The sequence below is a fragment of the Triturus cristatus genome, chromosome 3_2, assembly GCF_964204655.1.
Source record: "Triturus cristatus chromosome 3_2, aTriCri1.1, whole genome shotgun sequence".
NCBI classification, from domain to species: domain Eukaryota; kingdom Metazoa; phylum Chordata; class Amphibia; order Caudata; family Salamandridae; genus Triturus; species Triturus cristatus.
In genome coordinates this window covers 307,335,099-307,350,814 of record NC_140584.1, presented here as the reverse complement: position 1 = coordinate 307,350,814, position 15,716 = coordinate 307,335,099, and the positions used below count along the sequence as shown (strand labels likewise).

Below are 15,716 nucleotides of genomic sequence, written 5' to 3'. Positions count from 1 at the left end.
GATAGATTCCTTACCGCCCCACCCATCCTCCCCGTTCTGCAAACTGATTTCTGGGGTTAAGTTCATCCCTTTCTGGGCCCTAGTTTCAAGGCACCAGTGGTCAGTATCTTGCATGGCTCTGCGTTCCTGGCGCAGAAAGTCGTTTACAGAACTGACGTCCGTGCGCAAGGGTGGCGTCTAAGTAGCTGCCGCGACATCATCTCGGCGACCACGACGCCAACGTCGGACGCGGAGCAGCACGATGCCACCTTCCGACGTGCAGGGGTACTGCTGATAAACTTTCCGGATCCAGTCTGACGCCAGGGGGTAATTCTAAGGTAAGGAATCTATCACTAGTAATGTTTCTTACAGATCTATCGTGACCAAAGGTAGGTAACTTGTTATATAGGGTCAGGGCATGGCATTAATTGTGGGACATAAAAAGGAAAAGAGGGCCTGCTTAAAAACGCTTAAACGGGAAATTCAGGAGTTGGAATTCCAACTCGCTACTGATGACCAAGGAAACTTACAACATAATTTAACACTGTGGAATGGCCTTATATGTACACAGTTTTGGAGAAACTGGGGTTCTGCCCCTGCTTCATCTCCTGGATACAGCTCTTCTATTCAAACCGCCTTGCTGAGGTGATGGTAAATGGGGGCACATCCACACTGTTTCAGCTCCAGAGTGGTACAAGGCTGGGCTGTCCGATCTCCCCCTTAATTTTCGATCTTGTCTTGGAACCACTTGCTGCCTGGATTAGAAGCGACCCCCTGATCACAGTACTGAGATCGACAGCAAACTGGGAACATAGAATCTCCCTTTATGCAGAAGACATCCTGCTCTGTTGCTGACACAACCTCCACTCTTGACAAAGTTATGCACATATTCACATTGTTTCATCGATATTCTGGTTACACCATTAATTGGAATAAGTCTCTGATCTATATCCTTAACGGGATGGTGCCGCACCTACCTGGCGACTGTGCGGCTCGAGCGGTCACAGGGAGTTTCTGCTACATAGGGATCTTCATCACCAGAGACCCACATGTCTTCTACATGCGCAGTCTTGAACCACTGCTTGCATGCTTTTGGGTGGATGTTCAACATTGGAGAGCCTTGCCTCTGTCCCTTTTAGGGAAAGCTGCCCTTTTTAAAATGATGGCCCTGCCCTGTTTTCTAAGCACTCTTCAGAATACACCTTATCCTGTCCCATATTTCTTCTAAGCATTAAACTGCAAAATCCGTATGCTTTTCTAGGATGGAGGGCCTTCTTGAATAGCCCCTCAGAAACTGACAAGGGGCTGGTATGACCGTAGACTAGTTGTCCCTCATTTACCAAAGTATTTGTGGGTGACGCAGCATATCTCCATTGAACACCAGATTCATCTGTCATGTAGTTCCTACTAATCTGTGTGATCTTATTGTTTGGTGGTCAACATAAACTAGGGCTCAGTGTCTAAACTGATTCGGGTCACCCCGTAGGATATGTTGGCCTAAAGACCAGCTAGCTCACAGTGCCACCATAAGCCCCCCTAACCTTACCACGGAGTGAACCGGTTTCTGGAAACCACTGAACATGACAACCCTGACCCCTCCGGGATCATGTAAACAGTACAGAACCTTTCGCTCAGTCACTCCTGCTCACTTATTCTCAAAGAGGTATACAGAGAATACTCAGTGGGAAGTTTTCAATATATTTATTGAACCAACGTTATTCTTGTATAAAATACATGTGCTCCAATGATTAATAGACAGAAGCGGATAAGTGATGACAAGCACCAAAAGCGTAAATAGTAGATGGAGTTCTACCTTGGTGCTAAAACAATGTATATAAGCAGGCATATAAAACAAGGCAGTAATCGAACGTACTACTACTATGCAAACCCTACTCTAAGTGTACGTAGAGTGTGTGTAGATGTGAAGCCAAACAACCCCCCCCCCTTGCCCCCTCCAGGGGACGATCCAGCCCCATTACCTGGTGGGAGAATAGTAAGGACACCGTCTTGATCTCAAACTGGACACCCCTCACGAGAAGTCAGACCGCTGAGTGATGAAGTTTCAGCATGCAAGGACCCTCGGTGTCAGCTGGAGTGCCTTCTCTCCTAATCTATCGGGATGCTCATCTTTTATAATAGAAAGCAGCCTTGCGATGTGCTTATAGATTAGTGATATGGATATGTAGATAACCCTGTCACGTCGTGGATGAAGATCGGGATGACATTTGTACATAGCGCGAGAAGAGACCTTGCACATGATGTTCAGGGCATTGTGATAATGTTGTGCAAAGCTAGATGTGTAAAAAAGTTTAGTTTCAGGGAAACTAATCCAACATTGTCGCGCATGCAAATATGTGCAAAAGGTCAATGCTGAAAAATAAGAATGTAAGATAAGCTGCTTCACTACAATGGGCCTAGCTCGGGAATATAACACCCACTCCTCATACTAAGTCTATACTTAAGAAGCTATCTAGAACCATTCTATAATATTTAAGCTAAAAGCCATTCTTTAAACCTATGTAAAATCATCTAAAATCAAGCTTCCTTTAAAAATACTTCATAAAAGCCTTAATGGAGAAGAGTGTGACGGCTACCCGAAGCCCACTTGAAGAATTGAGAAATGGCCCCAAAGTGTGGTTTGATCAGATCAGTGGAGACCAACCTTTTCATCGCAAGGGGCAGAAGAAGTACAGTTCTGGTACCTTCAAGAGCCAGGACAGGTAAAGGCGCTCTGTATGATGGCCCACATTTTTTTTTGTCCTCTATTTTCTCTCTGACCAGGTCCCCAATGTTATGAGGGTTGATGGAGCACCCTTTCACCATCTGAAAATTGTGCTGCTTTCCTTGTATCCGTGGCTGGGTGCTTTGCTGCTCTTGTTTTGAGGCAGCTGATGGCTAGAGAAGCTGTTAACCATTGAGGAATAGTCCATAAACTGCAGACAATTGTATGTTGGGACTTTGATGGGAGGGTAGTCGGAAAGAGCTGATTAGGTTCTGAATAGGCTCAACATGAAAACCTACCAGTTAGAAATTCTAGGTAGCCACATCCAGAAGAGACTTGTCTTGACATCATCCCCAACTCCATAGTATACGTGCACTGAAAATAATTCTTCAGTTATGGTGTAACAGGTTGTAGCTGCCCTATAACAAACCATGAATTGTTGAACATATGTCCTTACTGTTACTTAATTCTGTGTTGATTTTGATTTGTGTTAAGTATTCTATTAGGCTCTTATCTGCATCTTAATCAAGCCAGTAGTATATAGCTCTGCATTGCTTTTGTTATGCACTGTTATGCGAAGTAGGGAGGAGTTTGTGAAGTATGCATAGGTATCCTTCAGCAAGATTACATATGCATCACACCACTGTCCCAGATGGTATTTGCAGATTTGGAGTGGTCAGAGGTTAGATTTCACCTGTCAGCAGGAGTGTCCAGCATAGGACCACCTGGGCTGGCTCCGTGCCAAATTGTGAGGTTAGTCCATATAATAATGGACATACAGAAAAACATTTTTGTAGTTGACAGATATCCTTACATGATATGAATCTAAACCAAGTCATTTACACAGTTAATAATCGTTTAAATATGGCATGAATCTTGCCCATCTGGGTATGGTGCATTATAGTCTTATCATGTCACATGTAACTGCTTGATTTCTCCACTTTACTAATGTATTGACCCCGCTCACCTTTCAGATATACCCCCTTTGCTAATGGTCCTGAAGACACCCCTGAGGAAATCCTGGCCCGGATTGGAGGAGGGCAATTCACACTCAAAGGGGGGAACTGGAGCAACATTTCAGAGGCTGCAAAGGTATGTATTTGTGCACCAGAGTGCCCATGCATGAGCTCATTTAGTATGCTTTGGTTATTATATGTAATCTGTAATGTTGCTGGATGTTGGTGAAAGGCGCCTGAGCTATGGGGGGGGGTTTCTGCAAACCTTATTCTTTGTCAGTTTATTGACAAGTTATTTTACTTACAGTCTAAGATAAAAATGGAAGCGAAGTATGAGACTGTTTAGAAGCAGTTAAAAGTAAAATAACAGTATCCCAAAATCGTCTGAATTCCATTTCTTCTCTACTTTTTTCACCCGAGCTCAGATTTTATTCTATGTTCCTACATGGGATCTTGCTTTGGCAAGTACTTTCTTGTGATAAATAGCCATGGTTTTTACACTGTGACTTACATTGGTATTTTTAATAATTGTGCAAGAAAAGCATTCGGGATCCTGCCACCCTTCATTTCCTTTTGTTCTGCCTGAAGTACATGTACCCAGGGAATTTGGTATCGGACTGTTTGGAATGGAAACCAGTGCTCAGCACCAGTATCTCACCTCACACCAATCACATTTGGACCTATCTAGCAACATTATGGTACTTATTTGACAGATTAGGCCTAAGGAGTCTTGTCCAGCTTCCTCAATGAGGAGAGAACCAGGACCATTAAAACAAGATTTCTGCAGCAGATGGCTGTTTTTTTTAGTTCAAAAAGCTGGAGTATTTTAACATCCAGGGGACTACAAAATACGTTGTTTCTCAACTGCAGTGCCTTTAGAATCAATAGATTATCAAGTTGCAACCACCTTCCTGCATTTGTGGCAGTTGCTAGCTATCTAAAGTCTTTTTGAGATTTTTCTGATCATAAGGTCAAAGGCTACTTCAGACCAGAGGGCTGCAATGAGGATTGGTGCCTGCGACTGATGCAGCGCACCTTGTGGAAATTGAGAGAGTATATTGGTGGAGAGCATGGTCTGGAGAGAACCTAAGATGGGCCTTTTCTGAGAGAACTCCATTGCTTTGCTCGTTAATCCTCCAAATACCCTACTTACCTTCCCTGCAATAATTGGGAGACTGGCAAGGTTGTAGCCTCCAAGCATTTCTGCTGTGATAGTGCTGCTCCATGAATGGTCTGAACCCAAATTAGGCTTGAGACATTGCTGTGTCAACACCTTACCAAGCACCTGAAGCATCCTGTATCTTGGGTTGGTACTATGTGGGAAAAACGTGTGTGGCTGAGGTGACCACTTGGTCTCTGGTGACCAGGATTATGCTCTGATGAGAGCAGGCTGGAAGGTCGAGTCCTGAGTCACATTAAGGAGAGAGCAGGCCAGGACTAGAAGGTCTAAAAGCCACCACATCACAGGCCCAGCTGAATTTCTGGGGCCTAACCCTTACCCACCATCCCAAGTGAAGTGGGGAGAAGAAATGCAGCTTATCTGTCCCCAGAACTTTGAGGAGATGGCGTGTTGCTACTGCCGTCGACTGTTTGAAAACCTGACCGAAGAAAGATTGCCTCACTTGTGCAGGGAAGTTGCATGGGGGGGCAGCCTCCTCCTAAATGAGTGAGAACATTTGGCACCATGATTTTCTCATTCCTTAACTCCTAGTAAGAAAACAGCTCATCATTTGTGACAAACAAACAGAAGAACTATGAGGTGGAGGAGATGGTGCCGAAAGGCCACTTAGAGCTGCGTGGCAGACTGAACTCATCCAGACCGACTGCACTCATCAAAATAAATACCCCAGGTGTGCAGAGCAGAGATGTGGAATGGTGGGATTATGATAAGAGTCTATAAACTGCCAGGTACGCAGATCTATCCTCTGGCACTATATATGGCAGAGGTCTGAGATCTTAACGGTACAACCGTGGGTCCCCATGAGGTGAGGATCGGGCACCAAGTTAGGAATTCAGTTGCCTACATTTATGCTAATCAAAAAAGGGCCCATTGGCCCCTCTATGGAGATTTAAACACTGTTTTCTTGTCTACATTTGGAAAAAAGCAGAGCATCAAATGATGAGCCTGACATACTGGGACTCCGCTAAGCCTACCCGCCCTATTTCCCCACTGAGAATTGCTTTGTGCCATCAAGAGGGAGACTGCTTGCCCCACTAAAGGCCTTGGAGCATACAATACGTCACCAGTGATAGACCAAGGATAGTGTTGGTGCAAAATGATGTGTGGGAATGGGGGGGGGGGGGGGAGGACAGCAGACTTCCTCCCCATATTTTTTTTAACTTTATTTAGATTTTAAAGTAAGCAACACATTAGAACAGACTTATCTTATGTATATCAGTATTGCAGCAGCATCATCCATGACCTTGGCGGAGAACTATATATAGCAAGTGTTCAAGTTTGCACACATACGAGGGGCGTGGCCAGCAGCATGGCAGAGTAGATGCTTCTGCAGGAGCTCCGGCAGCCCATATTGAATCCTGCCTTCTAGACACCATCTAATGTAGCACACTGATGACTCCAAGTGCCCAAGAGACAAGAGGGGCAAGGGACCACGATTAAAAAGAAACCGAGCCTACCAGTGTAAGCTCCGGCGATGTCTAAGGGGAGCAATGCGAACGCCCGAAATGGCGGATGAACGATAGCTGGGATTCCGAGGGAGGTGGCGGCTCGGGAGGTACTGGCGAACGGGGATGTTTAGCCCACGAGGATAGCTCTGCAACAGCGAATATTGGAGACGAAGAGGTGACGCAGAGGGCCGAGTGCGACCCCCACCGCAGAAGAGACTCCGTACTGGCCACAGTGGACAACATATCAGACCTCCTCCGAGACCCTCCCAGGTCCGCTGGGGTAAGGGAGTGGCGACCCCCCCAGCGTGAAGTCCGGCTGGCAGGAAAATGGCCGGCGACCCCTGCAAGCCCCGGTGTGGCAGGCAAGTACGGAAATACACTGAAGCTGCCCGGCGGGGCTGGCAGCTACAACAGCTGATGTCCTGACATGCCAGTGGAGGCCGCGATCCAAGACTGGCCCCGACGTCTCTTTGGGGTTCTAGACGGACTTCGAATCCATGAGCACCCGACCAAGAGGCAGCCGAGCGGAGTACACAGAGTGGAAAGGGTGCGCTGGGACTGGGGATCAAGCAAACCCTCCTCCACCCCCACCTCCCATCTCCCATCAAACTGCGGCAGGAAGAAATCTGAAAGAGAGAAGGCCTCGTCCCCATAACTTGTATGCAGGCGTGCCACCAGCCGGACCTGCCTGAAGGCGACAAAGGAAGGTACCGCAGCCAGACGTGCAAGCACGAAAAGCTGATGTTCAGTGGCAGAGCCGGTTTGTGTCACTGGGTAAGAAATCTACAGCGCGCACTGAGAGGCTACTAGATTATAGAAGAAGCATGTAGCTCTGGTGGCCAATTGGAAAGGAAGAGGGGGTCCGTTCAACAGAGACAAGAGTCCGGCAGGTGACCGACTCCTCCTCGCCCAACTAGGGAGGCTTAGACACTTTGAAGAGGTGAGGGGACATTAGACATCGTGCCTCCCTTTGCTTCTTCCCCCCCCCCCCCCCCCCACCCCGACACAACGGAAAGGCGAGGGGGTGTGGAGGCAGGAGACACCCAGTAGACATTGGGAGGCATACCTGGGGACTGGCAGGCACGGAGGGAGACTCCTTAAGTGAGGGTGCCCTGAAGGCCCCCCTCATCAAAAGTGGTACAGTACACATCTGCTTGCCAGGAAACACGCAGGGACGAGACCATAGTACCGCAGCGAGATAGTCGAGCCCCTAGATTCACCAGTGAAAAACAGCTCACAATGGCGAGAGATAAAGACCCTAAAGCCACCAATCAGGGCAGAATGGACAATACACTAAAGTGATCCTCCCGCCATTGGAAGCAGCAAGTGAGGCGAGTGCCCTGCCATATAACGCAACCCTACAAGTGATTCACTCCTCAAGAGAGGTGTTGGGAGAATGAGTTACGATAGGAGGTGACCCTCCTGTACCAATACATGTGTAACATCTCCAAGAGGGTGACGCAAACAGAATGCCGCATTTCCGAAGTAGAAGACACATCAGGTAACCTGCAGAAAGAGGTCTCCGACCTAACAGTGCCGCTGAAGGAAGTAACCTGGAGAGTGGATGATGCCGAAAACAGGGCCTGCAGGAACAATCTGCTCTTCATTGGATTTCCAGAGGGCACGGAGGATATAGACCTTGGAGCATTCCTGACCGCATGGCTCAAAGACTCACTACCAGTGGCCAAATTCTCAGGCTGCTTCATAATTAAGCTGGCCCATACGATCCCGGTGTGCCGCTGCCTGGATTGTGCCCCCCCCCCCCCCCCCCCCCACCCACCGAGATTAATGCGATTTCTTAACTTCCAAGACTGTGGCTTAATACTTCAGGAAGTGCAACGACTTTGACGCACATTCGACTTGGTCTAAGTTAAACTTGGAGCTCTTCGACTCCAAAATATGCTGCTCTTCCCCGCAAAACTGAAAGTTCTCTTCCAGGACAAATCATACATTTTAAGATGCCTGAATAGGCTTGGGCATGGATTGAGGAGTGCCCCACACTGAGGCGAAGTCAAGGGGCAGAAGATCCCCCACACACGGGTGCCCAAAAAAGAATAGGCCCTAGGCCAAGGAAAGAGAAAAGGAGGTGCCTGATCACCGAGACTCGGGGTGGGTGGGGGGACACGGGCAGGAACCCCATTTCATATGCCATCCCGGGGCAGGAGTAGGGGTCAACTCTCAAACTCTGACAAGGAATCGACAAATGAAACCCCGGAAGAAACGAGCGAGCGGGAGTGAAGAACGTCGGATCCGTCGATTGACGGGGCTGATGAAGACGGTCACGCCCAGCCCAGCTTCTCCACAACATTAACCTCATAGAACACATGACCGTGGAGACCACTGGACTAACATTATCACAACAACCACCACCAACGGAGATCGAAGGACGTAATCCAGGGCTGTCCGGTGGCCAAGCCAATCCAGAACGACTGGGAGTCATCCCCTTAGGCAGCGGCTGCCTCATGCCACAATAGACATACGGACTCACTACAGGTCTATATCCTTTTTGTAAGTTGGAAGAAGAATTTTAAAGTCAAAGAAGAATTGAGTATAATTGATGGAAAGTTGATGAGGAGAAATCAATTAGGTCCTCCAGTTGGTATTAGAACTAGGATTCTCAATATTGTTCATGAGGGCCATTTGGGTTGTGGTGTCGTAAAAAGGAAAATCGGACAAATCGTACTGGTGGCCGGGTGTAGATCGGGATGTTGAGGAAAAGGTGAAGAACTGTTCTATATGTGCTAATAGTGATAAAACAAAAATAGTTAGGGAACCTCCATAGGATATTGTAAGCTTTCCAGAAAAAACTTGGGAAAAACTAGCCATCGATATTCTAGGGCCTAGAACAAAGTTAGGATCAAACAGCAGATTTATTTTATTTTTGGTAGATTATCATACCAAATGGTTTCTGTTTAAAGATGTGAAGTGAAGACTTCACACATGATTGAGCTCTTGGAAGAAGTTTTTGTGGAGGAAGGTGTGCCCAAGAAAATTCTTTCAGATAATGGGGTACAATTTGTGTCTAGGGAGATGAAGGATTATTTATCTGGCATGGGAATACAGCATGGGAAAGTAGCTCTTTTCCGACCCCAAGCTAATGGGTTGGTAGAAAGAGTAAATCGATTAGTGATGGACAACATACAATTGTCCCTTGCTAATCATGTTCCATGGAAGAGAGAGCTGAGAAGGATGTTGTGGACGCATAGAACTAGTCCTCATTCTACGACGGGAGTTTCTCCCTTTGTCTCTTTAAAAGGGAGAAATCCTGGAGTGAAAGAATGTCCGATGTGGCTGAATGGAATGGTAACTGATGTCCGAGTGGATCGGGCAGAGATCCAAAGGAATGTTTTAAGATCACAAATTAAAAACATGGAATATTATAATGAAAAGAACAGGGTAAAGCGTTGTGTTAAACCTGGAGATTGGGTGGTTGTCAAGTTAAGAGGGTTTGTTTGTAAGGGTCAGAGTAAATATTCTGATCCTTACAAAGTGAAGGAGGTCAAGCGTAATGTGGTGATTTTAGAAAATGGTACCACGAGAAGTATGTGTGATGTTTGCAAAGTCCAACGTTGATAATATATTTGTATTCTTATGTTTGTTATTCTTCTCTCTATGCATTGTGTAGTATTATGATCCTTGTTTAGATGTTATAATGTTTTTGGTTCTTAATATACCAAAAGGGGGAAGATATGTAATGATCTGATGTTTACTTTAAAATGCATGTGGTCATTGATGACATAAGATGGAACCTGGATTTTGAAGAGCAACAGCTGGTGAGCTGAGCTGGAGATGCTGTTAAATGTAATCTGTAACCAATAAACTATTCCTAGACCGCAAGTGTTCCTGAATCTTTACACTTTTGTTTGTTTAATTCTTCACTGTTTACATCAGATTGATTTAAGCTAAGGGGAGGGAGGGAGTACAGACCTCTCGGACTATACCAACGTCCGGATTGTCATGTTGACCATTGGGGACTTTGGCGTTGGAGAGCTTGGGGGGGGGGGGGGCAAAAGGGGGAACGGGCAACAAATAGTGTCGCCCAAGAGATTGTTATTTACGTTTTCAGACAGATGCCAGAACCTAGGAACAGCCCAGAAAGTCTAGAGCGCTGACCAGCTGCAGACCACATATGAGCTGTAGACACGAGATCACACACGGGTACTATGGGTGAAAAGAGCTATTCGGTGCTGACGTGGAATGTCAACGGAATGGGAAACAAGGTTAAGAGGCGGCAGGTTACCAGTTACCTTAAGAGGCTTAAACCCAACAAAGTGCTCCTTCAGGAGACACACCTACACGGTACGCGCTGTACCTTTCTGGGGAGGGGCCATACACTCTAGTAGTCAGCATAGTAGTCAGGAAAGCAACTCCCTTTCACATTACCAAGACCTGGACAGATCCCAGTGGCACGTATGCCACAGTACAGGAAACATGTGGTAGGAGGGAACTTATCCTGATCAGTGCATACATCCCACCTCGATTCAGAGCCACACACTTAACAAACTATCCGATATACTTCTTGGGTCCAGCCCCTCCACACACATAATGGGTGACGATTTTAGTGATCTACTGGACCCACATATAGACCACTCCAAGGTTAATAAAAGGATGCGCATACCAATCCCACTAGCCGAGTTTGTGGACTCTCTAGGACTAATTGACCTCTGGCGTAGACACAATACCAGTGTGTGTGGCTACTCGTACTTCTAAGGGGCTCATAGACCCATCTCCAGTCTGGACTACCTTTTCGTACCCGCCGGTGAGTTGGGCAGAGTTAAAAGAGCAGACTATTTAGCTAGAGGCATATATGACCATTCACCTTTTGTGTTTGACGGTGGGTAGGAGCACCCCCAGGTCGCGGCGGGAGTGGAGGAAGTCTGCGTGAGACTTGCACGACCATACAGTAGCCAAGGAAGCCTGCACATTCAAAGAGCTGTACTTTTGGGAAAACAATGGCACAGTGCCCTCTGCAGTAAAATTGTGGAAGGCATACAAGGCAGTGTTGCGGGACAGAGGGCAAAACATAATAGCCCAAAAATGAAAAGAAGAGACTCGCCAGATCGAGGCCTTGGAACAGAAACTCCTTGAGCTAGAGACGCACACAATAGTTCCACCCCAGATAATCAACTGCTTCTCCAGATGGCTGAGATGTGAGGAGAGTACCGAACACTAGTGAAGCGAGAGGTGCAAACCCAACTTCCGTAGACGCAACATTGGCTTTACGAGTCTGGGGACAGAGCTGGGAAGCTCCTAACATGGCCAGGTGACAGGGAGAGATAGGCAAGGTGGGTGGTGGAGATTCAGGAGAACAGGGTGGTTCACACGACTGCACAAGCGGTGGCGAACGCATTCGCTCGCTATTACAGAGCCCTCCGAGGACAGACCCTTAGCGGACGACACGCAAATATATAACTACCTTTGTACACCCCCAAGATCACGCACGAGGACTGAACGGCCCTTGATAACGGCTTTACACTACAAGAAGTGGCAGATGCGATCTCCTGGCAAAAAAATGGGAAGACTCCGGAACCAAATGGATTGCCATCCAAATTTTTCAGCGCTACAGTAGCCTACTTTCCCCACACCTTCTGAACATGTACAATGCAGCGTTGGGGGGGGAGGGATGCTTCTGCCAGGCCTGCATCAAGCCACCATGATCTACAAACCCGGAAAACCCCCTGTGAACTGCAGTTCGTGTCGTCCGATATTGTTACTTAATGTGGAAACCAAAATATTGGCCTCAATCCTGGCATCCTGTCTACTCAGTGATCACCTCACTGATCCACTGCGATCCGTCGGACTTCCTGCCCAAACGCACCACACGCTTTAACCTCTGTCGCTTCGCTATTTGGCTAGAAACCATTCGAATTAGACTGGCCCCTTACGCCCTCCTCTCTCTAGACGCCGAGAAAGCCTTTGACGCGGTTCACTAGCCTTTCATGTGTCAGGCCTTGTTGAAGTTTGGTTTTGGACCTGCTGCATGGCATGGATAGAATTGCTATACATCAACCCCAGAGCTAGGATGTGCTTCAATGGTGAGACGTCGGCGGACTTCCCAGTGAAAAGATGCACTAGGCAGGGGTGCCCGTTGTCCTCAATACTATTTGCATTGGTACTGGAGCCTCTTGTGTGTCTAATCAGGGCGCACCAATACTTGAGCGGTTTTAGTGACGATACCGGATTCTTAGGAGATGATCTAATCTCCCTATATGCAGAGGATGTACTATTCTACATTTGTGACCCAGACACAGCACTCGCGTTGATACTTCAGATATTTAGAGAATTTGGGGACCCTCTGGGTACCATATTAATTGGCACACAATCCTGTCTCTACGTAGTGGGCGGCTCGCTTGCTACGGATAGTATACCAGAACAACTTACGGTAGCCAAGAAGGGCTTTCGATACCTTGGGCTCTGTCTCTACCGATGACACAGTATGCATCACCCGTAACATCAAACGAATACTAGTAGATTTCAGGGAAGACTTGGTGCGATGGAGACGGCTCCCTCTGACACTTCTCGGGAGAGCCGCCATGTACAAAATTATAACACTCCCTGAAACTCCTACATGTATTGCAAAACACACACTGTTGGATCCCGGTGTCAGTCTTCACAGCCATCAACGCGGAGCTACGCACACTTCTCTGGAACTGGCAACGTAACTCTATCAACACTTCAGTGCAACCAATACAGTGGATGAATAGCCTTATGTTGGAAGGCGTTCACCGGGGAGGCTGCGGAATGCGTTCCTGACCACCCGGAGACCCACCTTTCCCAGAGTTAGGCCGAGCAAGAGCGGGGAGGCCCTTCCTGGAAGGGTCTCGTACCTAGGATCGCACACGCTGCGCTTACTCTCTTCTGATAGAGGGACACCACACAGTAGTTCTTCGTACGACAATATACTTTATCGGTAGTTGTAAGGGATCTTTATGATCCGGAAGGCAGATATAGAATTAGTGCCACAAGCGGCGGCGATCTCGTGATGGGGGTAGCGGGACAGTCTTTGAGTCAGTGTCTCTGCGGAGTATCCGGCGCACAGCTCTCAATCCTCGAGCTGAGGGGATGTTGTTTCTCTTGGCAATCTCTGCCGATTCTCTTGGAGGAGGGTGCCGCGAGTCACTCAGCAGGCACAGGAGGTTCGTAGTACGGGGAGCCGTGACAGCGTCAGCAGGGCTCAGATGGTTCAGAGTTCGGGGAGCCGCGACAGCGTCAGCAGGGCTCAGATGGTTCAGAGTTCAGGGAGCCGCGACAGCGTCAGCAGGGCTCAGATGGTTCAGACTTCGGGGAGCCGCGACAGCGTCAGCAGGGCTCAGATGGTTCAGAGTTCGGGGAGCCGCGACAGCGTCAGCAGGGCTCAGATGGTTCAGCGTTCGGGTAGCGTTCTTCGGTTCGGGGAGCGATCGAGCCGCGACCAGGTCAGCCGGCTCTCGTCAGTCCAGGTCTTCTCTCCTCTCCGTCCCTTCCGCACCCCTTGTTATACTACCCCTCCTCTTTGAAGTCTGGAGTCCTCGCCGAGAGGGGTCTTGGTGCCTGGGGGCGGTGTGTCGGGGCGTCCTGTCGCTCGGCCCTTTGATCTGTTCAGGTGGGTCCGGGAGGGACTCCAGACACCCAGCAGGCGAGGCGGCCGCTCACCGGGGGCCTGGTGGTCGATCGAAACCTCCCTTGGGGAAGAGACCAGAGGTGTGACAGGGTCGGCGCCTCTCGGTCTGGCTTGGGGGGTTTCTCTCTCCCTCGGCCGGGCATGCGTGTTTGGGGTCTGGCCGGCCATCGGGATGTTGGGCCATGGTGGCCGGAAGTCTGTGACCTCGAGGATCGGTGCGGTTGCAGGGTGGCTTGCTGGTCGGGATGGCCCACCCCACGAGGCCGGTCTCACACGTGCCCCCCCCCAGCTGAAGGGCGGGGAGAACTACCCATCCACTTGAGGGTTCTCCTCGCTGAAGCGGAAGAATCGGGACAGGCCGTCCGTGTTGGCGTGGTCCCTCCCGGGGCGATGCTCCACAGTGAAATCCATCCCCTGGAGGGAGATGGACCAGCGTAGCAGCTTGGGGTTTTCCCCTCGCATCTGCATCAACCACCGCAAGGGTCGGTGATCTGTTTGAACTCGGAAGTGTGGTCCGAACAGGTAGGGCCGTAGCTTTTTGAGGGCCCAGACTACTGCGAAGGTCTCCCTTTCAATTGTGCTCCACCGCTGTTCTCGGGGCAGCAACCTTCGGCTGATGAAGGCTATGGGCTGATCTATGCCTTTGTCGTCAAACTGTGAGAGGACTGCCCCGATGCAGTGTTCCGAGGCGTCCGTCTGGACCACAAACTCCTGGGCGTAGTCGGGGGCTTTAAGCACCGGAGCAGTGCATATAGCGGCTTTCAAGGCGTCGAACGCTTTCTGGCATGGGGGAGTCCATTGTACTTTCTTGGGGCGTTGTTTGGAGGTCAGTTCGGTGAGGGGGCCTGCGAGGCTGCCATAGTTCTTAATAAACTCCGGTAGTAACCGGTGAGGCCCAGGAAGGCCCGGACTTCCGTTTGGGTCGTTGGGGGTTCCCAGGACAAGATGGCGTCGATCTTTGGCTGGAGGGGGGCGACCTGCCCGCTTCCCACCTGGTGCCCCAGGTAGGTTACGGAGCCTTTTCCAATTTGACATTTGCTGGCTTTGATGGTGAGGCCGGCCTGGCGCAGAGCCAGCAGGACTTGTCGGAGGTGCTCGAGGTGCTCGGTCCATTGAGAGCTGAATACCGCTATATCGTCTAGGTATGCTGCGCTAAACCCCTCTAGGCCGGACAGGACCCTGTTCACCAGCCGCTGGAAGGTGGCCGGGGCATTCTTAATTCCAAACGGCATCACCCTAAAGCGGTAGTGCCCATCCGGGGTGGAGAAGGCGGAGCGCTCCTTGGCTCCCTCGGTGAGGGCAATCTGCCAGTACCCGCAAGTTAGGTCGAAGGTGCTGAGGTAGCGAGCGGCCCCGAGGCGGTCAATGAGCTTGTCTGCGCGGGGGATAGGGTGAGCGTCCGCTCGGGTGACCGCATTGAGTCCTCGGTAGTCCACACAAAACCTCAGCTCGGGGGCGACACCAGGGGCAGCCGCTTTCGGAACCAGGACTACCGGGCTGGCCCAGGGGCTGTCGGAGGGTTCAATCACCCCGAGGGCCAACATCTTCGCTACCTCGGTCTGGATGCAGGTTCGGACCCGATCAGGGACCCAGTAGGCCCGGTGTCTCACTGGCGGGCTGTCGCCGGTGTTCACGTCGTGGACACACCAGTCGGTGACCCCAGGGGTTAGGGAGAAGAGGTCCGCGAACTGCCTTAGTAGCTGGCGGCAGTCGTCGGACTGTTGGACTGTGAGGGCGGTTGACAGTCTCACCCCCTCCACGGAACCATCGGTCTCTTTAGCCCCCAGGGGGTCTGGAAGGGGCTCGGTGTCTTCTTCAGCCCCATCGTCGG

General features: G+C 49.6%; 1 protein-coding gene across 3 annotated transcripts in view; it reads left to right on the top strand.

The window, feature by feature from the left end:
• The window catches only part of RPS6KA1 (ribosomal protein S6 kinase A1), an 860,823-nt gene that overhangs the window by 815,630 nt on the left and 29,477 nt on the right, over nucleotides 1–15,716 (top strand). For all 3 annotated transcript variants that reach the window (XM_085647731.1, XM_085647732.1, XM_085647733.1), the window contains one exon: nucleotides 3,676–3,793. In XM_085647731.1, the coding sequence (XP_085503857.1) occupies nucleotides 3,676–3,793 (118 nt within the window). The remainder of the gene's footprint in view (nucleotides 1–3,675; nucleotides 3,794–15,716) is intronic.